General features: G+C 42.6%; 1 protein-coding gene across 3 annotated transcripts in view; it reads left to right on the forward strand.

Moving 5' to 3' along the window:
- RAB30 (RAB30, member RAS oncogene family) overlaps positions 1–20,304 on the forward strand; it is a 76,072-nt gene that overhangs the window by 47,221 nt on the left and 8,547 nt on the right. For 2 of the 3 annotated variants that reach the window (XM_042904895.1, XM_042904896.1), the window contains exons 2-3: positions 11,586–11,686; positions 15,019–15,102. In XM_042904895.1, the coding sequence (XP_042760829.1) occupies positions 11,594–11,686; positions 15,019–15,102 (177 nt within the window). In that variant the 5' untranslated portion in view covers positions 11,586–11,593. Of the gene's footprint in view, positions 1–11,382; positions 11,687–15,018; positions 15,103–20,304 lie in introns of those variants that run through there. The other variant, XM_042904894.1, reaches the window with a different exon arrangement.

The raw sequence follows: 20,304 nt of genomic DNA on the forward strand, positions 1-20,304 counted from the left end.
TTTACTTCTCTCTCCATTCTGAGGTCAATTCTAAGTAATATTGGAATGAACTTTCTTGTGAATAAATCTTTGTACACATCTTGGAATCATTCCTTAAGAAATTCCCAGAAGCAGAATTGTTGGATCAAAGAATATGATTGTTAAGGCTTTTGAAGAATATTGAAAACTTGCTGTTGAGGAAAGTTGTGCCAGTTTATATACTTCACCTGTTTAGAAGTCCATGGCAGGCTGATTGGGTAACAGTTAAGCCTTGGGCTGGTTCTGAGCCAGGTTGCTGTGGTAGGGACAAAGGTGGTGCCAAGGGGGAATTCGAGCTACATTTCTGACAGAACATCTGTAGGCACTGGTGACAGATGGCTTATGGCATGCTGTGTGTGTCTGTATGTCTTGGGGAGCCATGTTGAACGAGAGTTTCTACTCTATCTTTTTGCATAGGAATTTTCCAGGATGCAAATAATAAGATAATTTACAGGAAAGCACTTAGCAAAGTTGAGGTGCTCTGTAGATGTAAAAGATTATTGTTAGTATTGGTAACTAAGAAATCTACCCCCCGTGCCCTTGGAACAGGGTTGTTTCAAGGATAAAATGGCTGGTGTGTGTCATGTACATAGGCTCTAGACAAATAGTCATTCTCTTGAGTGACACAGGAACTAGGACAAACTTGAGAGACCAACCTGGGAGAATTCCTGTATTTTATTCTCACCCGTCTGAGTTCCAGAGCATGGGGACACTTGCTTCCCCTTCACTTTTTCTTATGCTTCCAGTGAGGAGAGAATCTGTTTAAACAGCTGCAGGAAGGGTCCAGCCTGGAATGACAGTCTTCTGGCAGAGAAGGAGACACCTCTGTCCTTGAAAGGCCTTGGGTCCCTAAGGCTGGGGGAAGTGCTTAGGCCCACTTGTGGGCTGCAGCCCTGCGCCCTGGCTGCCTGGCGGCGTGGGTATTGTGTGCTCAGCCTGGGGGAGGAGACTGAAGATGCCGATAAGGAGGCCCTTCCGGTCCAGCCAAACAGGCGCAGGAAAGCTTCTGCAGAGGAAAGATTAGACACAGCCCCCAACTTAGAGAACACAGAGGGGAGGGCATCGGGACAAACCCCCAGAGCTCTTTGAGGGTGATACTGTTTACTGTTGGAGAAGGACGACGGAGGGAGCCCGGCCTGCTTGTGCAGATGGCGGAAGCTGCAAGTTGGGTCTGGAAAGGCCTTTTTTTAGATCAGATCCACAAACATGTTTTGCATATAGAAACTCCCCACCTTGGAAAGGGATTAATGAGTGGGAAAGGTATCGTTCATTTCCCCAGGAAACAAGGTGCCAGTATTTACTGGCGCGTCCAAGACTCTTTGCCAAGCACCTGCGCCCCAGTGCTTTGGTACCAAACAACCTAGAGCTGCCTGGGGAGCTAACTGACTGGGGGCCCAAGTGGCTCTGTCGCAGTGGTCCTCCCTCCTCCTCTCACCTCTGAGGAAAATCAAATCTGTGCTCAGTACAGCGATGCTTTCTTACTATGGAAAGTGAAAGAGTGCACTTACTTCAGCAAGAGAATTCAGACATTTGCTTTGGTTAGTGCTGATGAAATGCTGTTTCATGGATTCACTTTCATTTCCCTTACATGCCTGGCTTCCCAGATCTATTGTGTATTTCTAGGAAATAGGAAAATATGAAAGGTAATATATACAAAGAATAAAATAAAATATTTCATTGTCTTTCTTTTTGAAAATGATATTGTGGCAGTCTCAGGCCTGCCTTATTTTTATTTTTATTTTTCACATGTATTAAAAAATATTCCCAAAGGCTGCTTTTGAGCTCTTTCTCATCCGTGGGTCCATGTCAGCCTCCCCTGGTGCTTAACACCTGTGGTCTTGCCCAGGAGGGATTTATATTTGCAGGCCTTGTTTGTCCTGGAGATAGCTCTGATTTAGAGTCAGGGGACCCGTCGTGCATGCTTTTCTGGCTCTCTTGATCACATGCTGTATGGCCTGAGGCAAGTCACTCTTTAGATTCCAAGTCCCATTTCTGTAAAATGGGGAGAACAAGATAGGCTCCTCCCCCCTCCTCAGGAGGATTCTGTATCAGAGTGCAGTGAGTAATTTCTGAGCTGTAATACACGATACAGATGTGTGAGAGTTTTGTTTTTACTAGTGAAATAAACAGACTGTTGTTCTATCTGTTTGGCTGTGATGGGATGGATGCTTGGTTTTGAAGGCAGTTGATATGAAAGAATGAATCCACCATGTAGGAACTGAGTGCTGGGACCTGGAGAGAAAACCATGGCACACACAAGGGCCTGGAAAGGACAACCCCTGAGGCTGGGTGGGGCTGGGGGGGGGCATTCCTTCCCTGTCACATGAAGGGATGCAGCGGACAAAGACAGAAAGATAGAAACAGAGCACCCCAAACAGATTTTTTTTTTTAAAAGGACTTCTCTCGCTGGTTTAGGAAAATCATCTTGCCCTTCCAGCACTACTGCAGACCAAATGGAAGGTCGAACACAATTTGTTAAGAGCTGGAGGTTATCCTCTTTCCTAGAGCTGGATACTAGAGCCTCTCCAGAGGCAAACACTATTAGTAGTTTTCTTTTGTATCTTTCCGGAGATTTGTTTATGCTTATACAGATTAAATAATTGAATGTGCCCTTTTCATACTATACACACCATTTTCTACCTTGCCTCTTTCACTTAGTGCATCTTGCAGATGTCCACAGCAGGCTTCATGGTATATTGATGTATGGTTTTCATAATCTTACAACCATTTTCCTGCTGATGGACTTTCAGGTTGTTTTTCATATTTGTTAGTACAAATGTTGTAATGAATACCCTACTACATGTATCCTTGTACACATGTATTACATAAGTAGGATAGATTCGGAGAGGTAGAACTGCTGGGTCTGAGGGTTTGTAATAGCCTTTTTAGTTTTAAATCAATATTGCCCTCCGTAGAGGTTGCATTGATTTACTTCCTACCAGTGGTATACCCATGCCCAATTTCTCCGCACTCTTTCCTATATAGAGTGAACTTTGCCAGTCTGAAATGAAAAACGGCTTCTGATTATGAATTTATTGTAGTTTTCATTGTAAATTATAATCTTAATTGTCTAGAATTATAATTTAGAATTATAAATTAATTAGAGTTTGAATTTACTCTTAGGAGTAAAGCTGATCGTTTCAAAAAAAATGTGTCATTTTTATTCCCCTGCTTGTAAACTATCTGCTCATGTCCTTTGTCCATTTTTTTTTTAATTTTTTTTTTTTAACATTTATTTATTTTTGAGACAGAGAGAGACAGAGCATGAACGGGGGAGGGGCAGAGAGAGAGGGAGACACAGAATCGGAAGTAGGCTCCAGGCTCTGAGCCATCAGCCCAGAGCCTGACGCAGGGCTCGAACTCACGGACCGCGAGATCGTGACCTGAGCGAAGTCGGACGCTCAACCGACTGAGCCACCCAGGCGCCCCTGTCCATTTTTTCTATTGATTTATTCAATTTTTCTTATTGATTCATAGGATCTCTTTAAGCATTTAAGGAAATTAGCCCTTAGTTATATGTATATCAGATATCTTAATCAGTTCATCTTTTATTCTGCCATGCAGCATTTTTTTTTTTTTTTTTTTTTTATAAAGAGAGAGTGTGTGTGCACAAGTTGGGGGAGAGGAGCAAAGGGAAAGAGAGAGACAATCACAGAGCAAGCCCCATATTCAGCACGGGGCTGGAAGCAGGGCTCAGTCCCACAACCCAGGGATCATGACCTGAGCTGAAATCAAGAGTCAATGCTTAACCAACTGAGACACCCAGGCACCCCATGCCATGCAGAATTTTTTTTTTTAATTTAGTCAAATTGGTCAATCTATTTATTTTATGGCCTTGATTTTGAGTAATTCTTAGAAAGCCTTCCCCACTCTAAGATTTTATATAGATCATGCTTTCTTTTAGTACTCTTATGTTTTCATTTTTCAAAATCTAAATCTTTAATCCATCTGGAATTTATTTTAGTATAAGGAATGAGATAGAGTTCCAACTTAATTTTTTCCCAGAAAGACGTGGGTTTTGAATCCTGGCAGTTTTACTCATTAGCTGTGTAATTTTGGTGGAGGCTTAGAATTTCCTCTTCTGTAAGCTGGGGGTAATGATAATAGTACCTACCTCCTAGGGTTGTTGTGAGGATTAAATGAGTATGTACATGTAGAAGAGTATTTGGCACATAATAAGCATTGAATTAAGTTTCAGCTATTATTATTATTAACAATGATAGAATGTAAAATCCTTATATCCTAGGTGTCTAGGATATAGAGGCCACCTTGCAAGTCACTAGTGTGTGACTTAGGGTGACACTTCATTACCTAAACCATCAGTTTCCTCACTTGTATAACGAATGATAAGAACCAGCTCATGAGATTGTTGGCAGGTGCAGATTAGATCATGTCTGTGAAAGCATGTTGTAAACTGTAAAGGGCCACGTCAGAACACTGGAGATTATGGCCGGGTGCGTGAGGAGCAGCCATGGCACAGGTGGGTGTTTGACATCTCTGGCCAAGGAGAATGATAACTTGCAATAACATGAAATTAGCAGCTTATGTAAAGCAAGTAGGCTTGCAGCAGTTGATTATAGTAATGTTTAGTAATTGCCTTCTAGTAATTAAGCACTAATGAGCTTCCTGAGACAGAACCTTGTCAGAGTGAAAGATCAAATGCTTGCAACCCAGTGTCTACTTGAACATGACACTGGGATATGCTGACGTGAGTGTCTTATTGAAGCATGGTCCTTGTCCTTAAGCATACTAGGGGCAGTAGATGTGTAGAGCACAGCCCCCTGCACCAGGCAGGCGTACATATGGAAATGTACTTAGAAGAAGGTCCACTGTGCCCTGGGATTGTCCAGAAGGGGGAGACTCACCTGCAGAGCTCTGTGTGCCAGTCTGAACCTGGTCCCTGGAGTCCGACTCAGATTATAAAATACCCAAGCTCAGTAATACCTTCAAATGTTACTTGTTGCCCTTTTTTATTCCTCCGTTTGTTGTTTTGGATTCATTAGGCTTATCTTGTTTCTCGTGCCTTGCCAATCGCCCTCCACAGCTTCTGGGTACACATGATATTATGTTTGGGGCCTCTGTTTTTACTAGATCTGACTACTCAAGTTTTCTCTGGGTAGTATTGCCCAGTAAATTTGAATTTCAGATAAACAGCTAATAACTTTTTAGTAGAAGTATGTCCCATGCAATATTTGGAACAAACTTGTGTTAAAATTTATTTGTTGCTATCTGAAATTGAAATTTATCTGGGCCTGCCCTTCCCTTCCCTTCCCTTCCCTTCCCTTCCCTTCCCTTCCCTTCCCTTCCCTCCCCTCCCCTCCCCTCCCCTCCCCTCCTTTCCCTTTCCCTTTCCCTTTCCCTTTCCCTTTCCCTTTCCCTTTCCCTTTCCCTTTCCCTTTCCCTTTATTTATTTATTTTTTCATGTAGCAGCCCTACCTGGGTGGCAGCCCTGATTTCAGGTGCTATAAAATAACATTTACTTCACTGATGCTTCATGGAGCCCTAGTAGTGTGGAATTTTTTTGTTAAAAGGTGTTGGATGAGAAAAGAACTCTCAGCTACAATCACATATGGTAAATCCTGGGTCATTATGGGAATTTTTAGAACCTTTTAAATAATTTGTTTTAAGTTTATTTGTGGGAGAAAAAGAGAGAGAGGGAGGGATGGGTGAGGGGCAAAGAGAGGGAGAGAGAGAATCCCAAGCAGATCCCATGCTGTCAGTGCAGAGCCCAATGTGGGGTTTGAAGTCATGAACCATGAGATCATGACCTGAGCTGAAACCAAGAGTTGGACACTTAACCGACTGAGCCACCCAGGCACCCCTAGAATCTTTTAAATCTTCAAGATTGAGTCATAGTATTTAGTATTTCTCAAAGTTTTGTCACTGTGAAGCTATCCTCCTGCCACCCCTTACTTGAGTATTTAGGGTCATGGGAATAAATGTTGAATGAATGCTGAGAGTCTTTGGTAATCAGTTTTGTTTGTAGACCATGTGTTCTGATTTTGGGTTTGGGGAAAATACCACTCTATAGAAAACAAAAAATTCTGCCTAATGTTATAATTGCTTTTGTTTTTAAAATCTATACATTTAAAAATCTATACATGTATAGGTCAGTGTATATAAACAGAAAAACTAGAAGGATGTATACCAAAATGTTAACTATAATTATCCCCAGGAAGGGATGTGGTTAGGGAAAGAGATTATAAGTGATTTTCTTTTCCTTTTTGTTTGGCTGTATTTTCTGCAATCAGTATATGTAATGCTTGATATATATAGCTCTAGTCATATGACATTTGATTATTATATTTTTTTAAATGTCACTTTCCATGCATTATCTTATTTGCCTCTCAAGCAACTCAGTGATAATAGATTCTGTTATCCCCATTTTATGGATGAGGAGACTTTACACAGCTCTTTAGCAGACCCACGTCTCTTGATGTCATTAGCCATGCTGCCTCTTTGGTATGAGAGAATGGCAGCACACACTGTCCTGAGAAGAGCTGTGGTGGCTCCTCACCCAACCCCCTCGGTTTACAGTTCAAGGTTGAGACCCTGAAAGCGAAAAGGACTTGAATGAGACATGTGGTTTTTGAACAAGGACAAGTCCCCCAAACTATCATTTTCTGGAGCAGGGCTGGGAGAGGGAATCAAGCCACTGTTTACCAGAAGCCTTGACTTTATCTGTTATACTGAGTCCAGAAGGGCGAGGGGAAAAATGTACTGATGTGCAATGGAGAATACAGTGTGTTGTTTTTTTTTTTTAAGGTCACTTTGATAAATGGTTTATGTTGCCAAGATCACATTGCTTTAGGATGTTTTTTTTTTTTTCTTTTCATAGTACACCTCATTTAACTGTGTCTTTTTAAAATGCATTTTTTCTTTTCCTCATCTATTTTTCCTGTGAATCTTATTCACATATCCATTTATGTAGAGCTACCGTGGTGATTATGATGTTTGGGGTTTTGCGGGTTCATCTGAGTAGTGTTCCTGTTTATTGCCCCATGCCCAATACTTAGTTACATGGATGAATGAATTGTGGGAGTGGTATTTGGGGGAAAGTCAGGGTCCAGCTCCTCAAAGAGACCTGGGGTCAGAGGACACTGTGAAGAGTTGTGCTTGTGTGATCCGGAATCAGTGTGTGGCCCTATCAATGTGGCTGTGCTGCTTTGAGAGGAGGGAGATTCTAGAATATTGCAGCTCACAGGCATTGAGGGGTTCCATTCAGCTGAGCCTCCAGCCATTAGGACAGGTCCAGCAGTGCTGTCTACCACAGGGCAGGGGACAGCAGCATCCTACTTCAGGAGGAGCCAGGGTTTGGAGTCAGATGGATCAGGGTATGAATCCTGGTCCTAAGACCCACTAGTTGTGTGACTTCAGGATAACCTCTCTATGCCTCTGTTCCCTCCTCTGTAAGCTGGGGATGATAATAAAAACACCTCATAGGATTGTTGTGGGGATTAAATGAGTACGTACACATGGAAGAGTACCTGGCACATCATAAGTGCAAATAAGTGTCAACGACTATTATCATTAACAATGATACAATATAAAATCCCAAGAATAAGGACGCCTAGGTGGCTCAGTCGGTTAAGCGTCTGACTTCAGCTCAGGTCATGATCTCATGGTTTGTGAGTTCGAGCCCCGCACTGAGCTCCGCATTGACAGTGCAGAGCCTGCTTGGGATTCTCTCTCTCCCTCTCTCTCTGCCCTTCCCCCCGTCTCCTGCTCTCTCTCTTTAGATAAAAAATCTAAAAAAAAAAAAAAAAAAAAAAAAATCCCTAGAATAGTCAGTAGCATACCTTTTGACATGTTTGCTCCCCAGAGTAGGTGTGACTTTTGTTGTCAATTTAGGGCTGTGTGTCACTAACTGATTTTGAATGGGTTTCCCTCTCCTGGCATGCTTTCTTATCCCAGGGTGATTGGCAATGCCTGAGCTGTTGCCTTACTTACCAGTCAGAAGGGCTTCCTCAGACATAGTTTTCAGAGAATCCTCTGATCTTTTCAGTCAGCAATGTGTTTTCTATTAGAGACAGCACGGTGACCACAGCAGGTAACCCATAGTATACAGTCCAGCCTTAGCCACAGACAGCCCTGTGTCTTTAAAAAGACCAAACACTTTTTCCCCAGAGCTTTATTTAAAAACAACAACAACAACAACAACATTCAACAGAGCATTAAATTGACCTCTTATAGAAAGGAGAAGGGCCTTACTTTATCTTCTGTGGCTCTCTCCAGGTGCTGGCCACATGAGATTTGACTGTCAGCATTGACTCTGACCAAGTAATTCTTCCCCTTCTTTCCCTGAAGGTGCAGAATTTGGACACTGCAAACCTCTTAGGAGCCCTGTTTCTTGGGCCTTTAAATTTGGACATTCTCTGAATTCTCTGCCTTATGTCTTTGGCCTCTGCCAAAGATGGAGGAGTAAATGTGTGGCAAACAATCCAAGCACAGAAGGATGCTGTCTGGTCCTGTGCTCCCTGTTCACTGGCTTACGAAAGCAGTGAGTTGTGGTCCGTGTGGGACCCAGAGAGCCCCACGTCTTCCTGCTGTCTTTGTCCCTATCTCTGAGTTTTTTTTTCTTCTCACTATTAAAGCTTTATTGAATTTTAATGAACATACTGCATCCCTGAATTTTTATCTGGAGTCTGTCCTTGATTCTTAATTAAACTACTACAGTGTGGTGGCAAGAGTTTTGGATGTGAAGCCAGAGGGAAGAGAAAAAGGAAATCACATTTTATTGAGTGCTTGCCCCTTATCATTCAATTCATCATATCTTTCTTAAGCTCTTGCCACAAGCCAGGCATTGGGAAAGGCACTGTAGGTAATGTGTTAAAGATGTCCATGGGGGACTGGACCCAGCCTACCTGGGTTTGAATTTCAGCTCCACCAGTTAGGTGGGACCTTAACAACTTCTTATTTAACTTCTCTTGTGCCTCAGTATCCCCATCTGTCAAGTTAGGATGCTAATAGTGTCCACCTGTTAGGAGTGCTGTGAGGAGTAAATGAGTTAGTAGTATAGAATGAGACGATGATGATGATGATGATGGTGATGGCAGCAAGGATGACAGTGACCTTGATGGGGAGGAGTTAGGATTGGGACTCAACCAGATAGACACATCATTTCTTTCATGTTGCTTATAGTCATGTGTGTGCACGTGTGTGTATAGGGTGGAGGTGCTGAGGGATGCACTTGGAGCCTAAGACAGATATAAATACATCAATACAATGAAGCTTGGTGAGTATGACTCTAGGACAGGGAAGGGTATCATGCGAGTGTCCAGCAGGGGGTCAGCCTCCTAACAGGTCAGAGAAGCATACTAGACAGTGACTTTTCAGTGAAATTGAAAGGAGAAATAAAAGTTAGCTGGGCTGGGAGTGGTGAGGGGAGGTTGTGTTCTATGTTCTTGGCAGAGGAACAGTATACGTGAAAGTCTGAAGAGGAAAGCAGCTCCACGTGTCTAAGGAACTGAAGAAATCCAGTGAGCCTAGAGCTCGGAGTGTGAGCAGAGTGGTGAGAAGTCAGTTGGCAATGAAGGCAGAAGCCAGACCATGGAAAACAGTTGTTTTATTGAAGAGTTTGGATGACTAAAGAGCCAAATACTATCCTCAGGGATTTCCATGAATTCCTTCAAGCATTACAACCCTGTGATATAGGTGTTATTAGCCCCATTTTGTTAATGGGGAAGTTGAGGCTCCAAAAATTTTTCACTTATCCAGAGGCATAGACTTAGAAGATAGTAGAGCCAGGATTTGAACCTAGTTCTCTCTGTCTCCAAAGCTAGAGTTCTTTTGATGGCAACCTATGCCTTCTGAACTTGAACTCTGGCTATTAGCTTTATGACTTCAGACTACCCTCAGTTTACTCACCTGTAAAATAGGTAACATTAATAAATGCCAGCCTCAGAGACTTGTAAAGACAAATGAAAATACATCTAAAATGCCAAGAATAGTGCCTGGCATATTAGCGAATTCCACAACGGGGGACCCTTGACAGAGAAGCATTTTTCCTTCACAGGCCCGGTGAACTGAGAGAAAACCCCATGAGCTGCCATATGCATGTTGGCCTGGTTGTCGGTCATCTTTCCAAGGATGAGTTAAGACCCACATAGAAATCATCTCTGCACATAGGGAATCTCCTCCCCCTAGCTACTTGACAAGTCAGTGGAGTGGCCTCTCTTTTGACCCTGCAGCCCCGTAGCCATTTGAGCTTCAGCTCTGCTGGTAGGCGTGATCCTGAGGCTTCCTTCAGCTCTCCCAAGCACCCTTCCCCTCATGGGCTCAATGGGTGTCCTTTTCCTCTTCTTCCGGAGTCCACCAGGCCTGCTCTTCCTGCACCTTATGAAATGAGCTTCACTGCTGGTTTGAAATATATTTGACTTTGTGGTTGTTGTTTGACTTTTCTCACATTAGTCTCCAGGGCAGAGCCTGTCTCATCTCTGTTTCCTACCATGATTAGCCCAGTGCTATAGTAGGTACCCAATAGATTATAATGGTTTTCACCAGGATAGAGCTTTGTGGATACCAAGACTCTTCTGTACAGTTAAAAAAAAAAAAATCTTTACAACTGTCCTCTGAAGTAGACACAGCATGTAGTATTCTTTTCAGCACAGTTGGAGAAATTAAGGCCTACACTCAAGCATTAGGCCTACTAATTAACTTTTTAATTCTACAGAGTAGACATTTACTAAATATAACTGTCCCATGCACGGGCTAGGAAATAGAGCCAAAAGATATAATCCCTTCCCTCAAGGATGAAGCAGACACTTAGTTTTAGGACAGAGGGATGATGAAAGTGTTTCAATTTATTTGGAGGAGAGCAGCAAAAAATTCAGAGAGAAAGAGATGCTTGCATTGGGCTTTACAGGATTGACTTGGTGGCACAGAAAGGGCAGGAGGGAGGGAATTCTGGGCAGAGGGAGTGACACATGCCACAGCCCATAGGAAGGAGGAGCCAGGCACCTTGGGAGGTACTGCGGTGTCAGCCTGGCTGGCAGGAGGTTCTGCAGTGGTGGCAGGGGAAGATGGCGATAACTCCCTCAGTTAAGACTCCAAGACATCCAGGACTTACCGGGGACTGAGAGGTTTGTTCCTAGTTCCTTCCCTTCATTCAGTCTCCCAGTCACTTGGCATTCTTCCCGGAGGCACATACCGCATGTGCATACCACCTAGAAGCTTTGGATGGGCTCTCCTTTGTCCCTGCTTCCTTGCACTCCCAGCTCATCTGCACATGGGTTTGTAATCTCCTTTCCATGCTGAAAGAAAACAGATCTTGCCACATGAGTGACCTGCGACCTGACGACTTAGCAGAATAAAGGTTACCAGGTGAAAGGCCATTGGTATCATTTCCGTTCTGTGGCATGAGGTAACCGCAAAGGAACAAAGTTCATCTGTGACCAGACACCTGTGTTCCTGTCTCACTGGCAAGATCACCGTTAAACTGAAGAGCATTAAATTGCTCTTTGAATGAGTCAGATCCCTTGTTCCCGAGGAGACGAGCCTGGCGCAGCTTGAGCTCTGTGGGCAAGTCTGACCAGGCCCCATCTCACTCTTGCCTGTTTGCCTTGCAGCTGTGTAAATGAGTATGGAAGATTATGATTTCCTGTTTAAAATTGTTTTAATTGGCAATGCTGGTGTGGGGAAGACGTGCCTAGTCCGACGATTCACTCAGGTAAGAGAACTTGGAAGTCCAGAGTTGGGTTTCTCAGCCCAGCCTAAGAGGATGGGTGAGCGGTCCCAGTGCCGGCTTCTTGGCTGCTGGTTCTTAATGTGACCTTTGCGCATCAGCTCTTGTAGCCTAGGTCAGAGTTTTGGAAACCATCTCAGGGGAGCATGGCTCTCTGGGTGCACCAATCAGTCCTCCCACAGCTCTTGTTGCTTCCTTTGTGAAAGGGGCAAGTGGTTTTGCTTTTGGTGTGCTATTCAAAACAGATTATTAGATTAAAAATAGATTATCACTTAACAATCTAAACGTGTTAACCAAATGAATCTGGACCTCAGACTAAACCTAAATACTAATTAAACATTTTTTTCTTTATATTTATTTATTTATTTATTTATTTATTTTTTTGAGAGAGAGTGTGCACGCATGAGCAGGGGAGGGGCAGAGAGAAGGAGAGACAGAATCCCAAGCAGGCTCCACACCATCAGTGCAGAGCCCGATGCAGGGCTTGAACTTACAAACTGTGAGATCATGACCTGAACCGTGATCAAGAGTCGGATGTTTAACTGACTGTGCCACCCAGGAGCCCCTAAATATTAATTTTTTAAAAACTCAAATACAAATTAAGCCAATCAATCCCTTGCCTATGCCCTCTCACATCCTCCTAGGCAAGTGAGTGAGTCATTTTGGTTTAGAACCAAATATGCTGATGTTTTTAAGTCTATTAAATGGGAATGAAATGAGAACAATGAAGGACTATTTGAACGAAATTAAATGTTCCCTCTGGATTGAGTCCTTATCGTATGATCTAAGTACAAGTTCCCATCAGGGCTGCTGCCCTTTTGAGAATTACTGCCAGAGATTATATGCCTGTTTTTGTACAGAAATGAGTGAGAAATCATTCTGAAGTTGGCCTTCTTTTGTATTTTCCTTGAAAAAATATGAACGGCATCCTTTTCAGGATTATGATGCAGGCATCTTGCATTTTTTCATAAAATGCCAGTTGGGAAAGCTGAGACTAGCTGTGCTAAGGCATAGTACAGCTGGATGCCCTGGAAAGAGCACCAGCTTGAGTGTGGAGACTCGGGTCCTAGTCCCCACTCTGCGCTGGCCCATCCTGTGGGCCTGGATAAGTTACCTCCCCTGCTGGGCCTCCCTGCCCCACGTAAGGGACCTGGTGATCTCTGAGGCCACTTGCAGCTCTGACAGTCTGTGGTTCTCTGCAGAACTGGAAAGGCAGATTGGATAACACAGACGGCTTTAGGGCATAATCACCTTTGGAAATGCCAGGGATTTTCCCATGGTAAATGAACACGGAATAGAACTCATGCTTTTTACTAAGCCTGGGCCCGGTGAAATCAAAAGTAAGAAGCTACCAGGCATCTGGGCTTAGTCAGCCGCTGTGGCGTTATACTGGAAACTCCAACTGGTTTTACTTCCGCCTAACGGTAATCTTTTCTGCTTTTGGCAGGAGGACAAGACTGCAGAGTTGTAGAGGAGTTTTTAGTACCTTTATCAAAATTTCCTTTGACCTTGTTTTATTACTGAAATATCCCTTAGAGATTATTCAGCCTACTCCTCTCATAACACAGATGAAAAACTGAGGTCTACAGGGACAAAGGACCTCTTAGCATCATATGTCATGTTAGTGGCAACGATAGGATTAGAACCCAGGTCTTCTGCTTCTCAGCCTGGTCATTTTTATTTTCTGTGTCCTAACCTCTGAGACCATAGGAATATGGCTTTTGTCTTTAAACTTTGTCATTAAAGGTAAAATGCTTCCATTTTTGAACATTAATTTTTACCAATAAGCACAACTACCCCTTTCTTTTCTCTCTACTTTTTACACCCACCCCACGCCCCCAGACCCTTAACTCCTCCCAAAAGTAACATTCCCTAGAGAGGATTATGTTTGGTTTTGTTATTTGGTAGGCAGTTAAAATGAATTGGATTCAGCTGTTTTTGAGGCATGAGGAATTGGGGAACAAAATGATGGGGGAGATGCTGGGAAGGATCTGCTTTATTTTTTTGGCATTTATTAGATAGCAAAACAGCTGGAGTGATAAACTCGAAGCTTGGCAGCCTTGTGTTTGAGCCAAACTAAAATAGAAGAAAATTGATTCAATATTTGTAAGTAAAGTTATGAATGTTTATATTTACATCTTTTGCAGACATGCAATGGAATATTTTCTATGGGTTTGAAGCTCAGTCTTCTAAGTTCAAACTTTAATTAAAGAACTCTCCTGTTAGGGAATAGACTTAATTAAAGATGCCCCAATCTTAGCTGCCAGAGCTAATAAAGTCCATTTTACTTTAATTTCTGGCAATTCTGGAATACAAGTGAAGAGGGAATGGGACTAGGTGCAGAGCTCTTCCTTAATAGAATTCCTTCCCACCTCCAGGTCCCTCCCTGAGCCTCTAGGAAATATTGTATACCAGTAACGCACATTGTACGTGTAATTTTGCTAAAATGGTATCTTTCTAGTTCACCTTTCAGTTTGAGGTACTGCTTTTTTTTTTTTTTTTTTTTTTTTTGCTTTGTTTTCTTTTGAAATGGTTGCATCAGCCTCAAACCCACTAATTTAAGACCCAGAGAAGGGGACTCGTTTGCCTAGGACCACACAGAGAACCTCCGGGCTCCCAGTTTAGTGTTCTTCCTACTACACTTTCTCCCTGAATTTTATTTTCTGTGATTATCTTCCAAGTGTCATGGGCCCTGATCTCATGGAATTCTATATGTGTGGTACAATGCACTAAGGGAAATTGTTATCACCCTCAGGGCAGAGGGAAATCCAAAAGCTTCACTTTCTCGTTCATGTTTCTTGTAGTGAGTTCCTCTTTGCTTTTTTATGTTGCTTGTCCACCCCCGTGACTGTCCATGCCCTAGACCAATAACCAGTTTTAATCTTCCTGGAATTTACCTCTTTGGGAGCACTATCCTTTTTGCCCCTCTTCTAACAATCCTGATCTCATCCTGATGGCTTCATGCTCCTTGGTCTCACCCTTGTGTCTGACTTTTGTTTCAGTCTTTGAAATCAGGGCCCCCACCACTTCTCTGTTCTCTCCCTTCACCCCTCTTTCTCCCCCTTTTTCATCCCCCTTTCAGTTTCTTTGTTCTTTTAGCATTCCTCTCTCCACCTTCTCCCTCCTTCCTCCTCCCCTCATACATACATACAAAATCAAATTAAACAAGGCTCCCCTGACACTAACCAGAGTTCTCTTTTCTTCCAGTTAACTCAGCCAAAGGAAGGGGCTGGTGATGGATAGCGAGCGGGGAGAGGGGAGAACATTTCATTTAGTTGAAAGATTTGCTTAATTATTTTCCTTTATTTCCTCTTTAGGGTCTTTTCCCTCCAGGGCAAGGAGCCACGATTGGAGTTGATTTTATGATTAAGACAGTGGAGATTAATGGTGAAAAAGTAAAGGTAAGATGCTAAGTGTTCAATCAGGCTTTCATTGTGCTATGTGAGAGGAAGTAGTGTTTTCATAACATTTATTAAATCTCCTAATCAAATCCCTCATTGAAAATAATATACTCAGCCATGGAAATTTATTTCTAAACAGAGTTCTTCTATTCCCTTTGTAGATGTTGTGTTTACTCTTAAGAACAGCAGCCCCATGAAAGAGCCTGCTGATTCCCACTTTGGTTATGGGTCATTCGGTCATATGCATCACTTATTGGAGTTATTGTGTCTCCCACCATAACCCTATTTGTAACAGGGGAGAAATTCTAAGTGAGGGGTCCAGGAAGGATCCACTATCTCCCTTTTCCTCTCTGTGGCCTTCGGACTGTTGGGTACCTGTAAGAACCGTGGTATGTCTGGTAACAGGAGAAGGGAGATAGTGTTTATTGACCTAATATGTCAGTCATATTATTGACCTAACATTCATATTTAACTTAGTTCTTACCGTAACCCCTGTGAGGTAAGTGGCAAATTACCTTCCTTTTATAGGTTTCAGAGAGATTGAGCAACTTATCCATGGCTACACAGGAAGGAAGGGAGGTAGGCGCGATCTGAACTACTTTTGCAAGCGGTGATCCACTGCCTCCCTGGGGTCTCCTCTGCTATGCAAAAAGAGGGGGATGAAGGCACAATAGGACTGTCACCTTGAAGCAAGGAAAGGAGGAAGGTGATGGGAAGAAATGTGGAATAACACTGAATTATATGGAAAGAGGGTAGAGAGGCTGATGGTTGGCTCTGTGCTCTACCTGCCCCTCAGAGTTAGTGAAATTCCACTGTCACATCTTTCAGAGCTGAGTCCCATGGTGAGAAGCAGTGACCCATAAACAGCCAAATGAAAACTGCGGCATCAGAGTTCCAACTAGATCTCACCTAAGCATCCCAACTTTGAATCCATGTCTCTTGCATCCTTCTCCCATATATACCTGCACTCCTGCCTTCAAATGCCTCGGGAAGGGCAGAGAAGCTCCAGGGTGCTCTTGCAGCATTTCAGAGATATACAGTGAAGTGTTTAGGGTGAGGTTCCTGAGGGGGGACAGAAGCTATCCCACTTCTCTTCCAGCCCTGGCTCCTCAAAGTGGTTCCTTAGGCAGAGGCGTCCACATCAAATACAATAGTGAATGGAGAACTGGGGGCGCTGGAAAACAAAGCAGGGTGTGAAACCCATGTAAATGCCAACCAGAAAGCTCAGAAAAACAGTGCATTGGGGTGGGGAGAAGGAGCTAGGGTGTGGGAGTAGGAAGGAGACAAGAGTGTGCGTCCAGGGAGCATTGGCAGAAGAGCGAATTGTAAGTACTGTTCCAGCCGAGTGGAGGTGATGGCCACCCCTAGGAGTTGAGTAAGGATAACTAGTGTTACAAGCATTTTACTTCCAGATGTTTGGGTTTCCTATTCATATACACATATATGTGTGAGTTCATTCCTTTGACCACAAATGCTATGTGCCAAGCCCTGGGAATGAATAGGGGTGAATATTCATTTCCCCACTGTGATCCCCACTGTTAAAGAGCAGGCTTTTTTTTTTTCTGAATCCCCAGGTTTAGGTATTGCATTTATTGTATTTTCTACAAACTATAAGCTCATTGTTACGTGCTTATTGTACTCAGCTAAAATCCATCTTTTCATAACATCTAACTCTGCCATGAGACCACAGGCTCCCCAAGAACAAGGTTCGTGTCTTACTCATCTCTGTATCCACGGCATAGTTCCTATCCTGTTACCTCTCCTGGCCCCTAGACCTTCACCTTTAAACAGTAAGAGTTGGGGGCGCCTGGGTGGCTCGGTTGGTTAAGCATCTGACTTCAGCTCAGTTTATGATCTCACCATTGGTGAGTTTGACTCACGCATCAGGCTCTGTGCTGACAGCTCAGAGCCTAGAGCCTGCTTCAGAATCTGTGTGTGTGTTTCTCTCTCCTGCCCCTCCCCCACTTGCACTCTGTCTTTCTCTGTCTCTCAAAAATAAACATCAAAATAAAAAAATAAACAGTAAGTGATGATTAATCTTCCAAATGCAGTCCTAATTAATTTGTTTGAGTTTTTTTCTAGCCATTTATATAGAATCAAGATCTAAAATGACGCTCTGAGAGTGGTGCCTGGTGGCTCAGTTGGTTGGGTATTCAACTGTTGATTTCAGCTCACAGTAGTGACATTGGGCCCTGTATTGGGCTCTGCACTGGGCATGGAGCCTGCTTAAGATTCCTTCTCTCCCTCTCCCTTCATCTTTCCCTTCTTTCCCTTGCTGGTGTGTGCGTCCACACTCTCAAAACAAAAATAAAAATAATAAATGACCTTCTTCAACCACATTAATCCAAGGGCCTCATTAACACGTGGATACAAAAAAAAAATAACATGGGGATACATGAGGAGCAACTTCTTCAGTCGTTCAGTAGAAGAAGGAGGAGCTGCCCAAACTTCCCTAGGGAAAGAGTTTTTGTCTTATTGTCATCCTTGTTCTTTAATGTTTACCGAATACCTCTTCTTGGTGATGTTTAAGTGTCGTTTCGCAGGTAGTGTGCAGGCTTTCTTAGAACCTCGTAAGTCAGTGGAAAAGAGAATCTACGGGTGGTTTGTGCAGGATCACCTGCCTGGTGAGTGCCAGGGCAGCACCACAACCTAGGTCTCTTTCATGACTTTCCATCACCCCGCCTCAGCCTCCCCTATTAAGGCTCATTCCTTCTAGGATAGCCTCCAGGATTGAAGGCAGGAAATCAAAGGTATTAGAAAAATTCTTGTGGCTGTTAAGCCTTAGTGCCAAGTCAGTAAAGGCAAAGTTGAGGCCCTTCCTTAAAGTGGTCTGCACCTGGGTAACTTGGTTGAGCATCTCATTTCGGCTCAGGTCATGATCTCACGGTTTGTGAGTTCAAGCCCCACATCAGGCTTGCTACTATCAGTGCAGAGCCCTCTTTGGATCCTCTCTGCCCTTTCCCTGCTAGCATGCACACATGTTCTCCCTCAAAAACAAATACACTGAAAGAAAGAAAGAAAGAAAGAAAGAAAGAAAGAAAGAAAGAAAGAAAGAAAGAGAGGTCTACATTTTGAAAATGACTTTGAGTAGAAAATGGGATGAAAACAGATGTAGAATTTTCTCATATCCATTTTTTTTTAGTCTATCATAAATAAATGAGTAACAAACAAAGCTTTAAGCTCATTCCCTGCTAGCATGCACACATGTTCTCCCTCAAAAACAAATACACTGAAAGAAAGAAAGAAAGAAAGAAAGAAAGAAAGAAAGAAAGAAAGAAGAGAGAGAGAGAGAGAGAAAGAGAAAGAAAGAAAGAAAGAAAGAAAGAAAGAAAGAAAGAAAGAAAAAGAGGTCTGCATTTTGAAAATGACCTTGAGTAGAAAATGGGATGAAAACAGATGTAGAATTTTCTCGTATCCATTTTTTTTTCAGTCTATCATAAATAAATGAGTAACAAACAAAGCTTTAAGCTCAGACTACAACATTTTAACTTTAGGAGATTAATTATAAATAGAAGAGTTACTGACTATCTTTGTGTCAGGTATATATTACATAGATAAGAAAGTCTTTTGGTTTTTAATTTTATTTAAGTCCAAGTTAGTTAACATGTAGTATAATAATGATTTCTGGAGTAGAATTTAGTGATTCATCACTTACATATGACCCCCAGTGCTCATCCCAACAAATGCCCTCCTTAATGCCCATCGCCCATTTAGCCCATCCCCCAACCTAACACCTCACCAGCAACCCTCAGTTTGTTCTCTATATTTAAGAGTCTCTTATGGTTTGTCTCCCTCTCTGTTTTCATCTTATTTTTGCTTCCCTTCCCCTATGTTCATCTGTTTTGTTTCTTAAATTCAACATATGAGTGAAATCATATGATATTTGTCTTTCTCTGACTGACTTACTTTGCTTAGAATAATACACTCTAGTTCCATCCACATTGTTGCAAATGGCAAGTTTTCATTTTTTTTTTAATGTTTATTTATTTTTGAGAGAGAGACAGAGTGCAAGTGGGGAAGGGGCAGAGAGAGAGGGAGACAGAATCCGAAGCAGGCTCCAGGCTCTGAGCTGTCAGGACACAGCCTGACGTGTGAACTGCTAGATCATGACCTGAGCCAAAGTCGGACACTCAACCGACTGAGCCACCCAGAGGCCTGAAGATTTCATTCTTTTTGATCACCAAGTAATATTCCATTGCATATATATATATATATATATATATATATATATATATACACACACACACACACACACACACACACACACACACACACCACATCTTCTTTATCCATTCATCCATCAATGGACATTTGGACTCTTTCCATAATTTGGCTATTGTCAGTAGCCAATGAATATCCATTCATCCATATATCCATCCTGTAGTATAGTAGATGATATGCACCAAGAATAGGTAAAGCATTTTGCCCTGTAGGAACTCGCAGTCAGCTAGCTCAAACATTTTATGTGTGAAACCTTCCTTAATATCCTACTAATCATTTAAGCAGTATTAATCAGTCCTTTCTTTTGATTCCATAATCCTTTGTTCATCCAGGTAGCCATTATTTAATTGTGTCTACCATGTACCTTGTACCCTGTTAGGAAAGCACACTGGAGTATAAGGTTCAATAAGAGATGGCCCTTGCCCTTAAAGTACTGAGTCTAGCAAAGAGGCACACCTATGACTACAATACATTATTGAAACAGTGAGACAATAGAGATGAGTAGTAGTGCAAAGAAGAGTGGAGACGAACAGTGTAGCCCCATGCTGGACATGAAGGTGGTTAGAAAGCCCATGACTGAACTGTTGAGAACATACTGACAGCATGAGACAAAAACTAGGAGGCACTGTCTCCTGCTGACACCTCTGTAATAGGACATCTCCTATTTTATTATGGTTACTTTTCTAGGTTTGTCCTCCCTGTAGACTGTATGCTCTTTGAGATTGGGCATTATGTTTTGTTTGTCTTGGGATCCTCCCTGTACCTAACATAGCAGCGGGCATATATTAATGACGTAGAAATGCTGAAAAGGAACAAATGAGTTGTAGAGAAAATAGTGAAACCGAACTGAAGAAGAAGGCAGTGGAATATGGATATCCTTAAGAATCAACTCTGAAGCTAGAAACAGACAGCCCCCTATGAGAAAGCAGCATATTATCTTGGCAAGGCCATACAATCACTATTCTAGAAAATATTTCAGTG

Source organism: Panthera leo, chromosome D1, assembly GCF_018350215.1.
Source record: "Panthera leo isolate Ple1 chromosome D1, P.leo_Ple1_pat1.1, whole genome shotgun sequence".
In the NCBI taxonomy this organism is placed as follows: Eukaryota; Metazoa; Chordata; class Mammalia; order Carnivora; family Felidae; genus Panthera; species Panthera leo.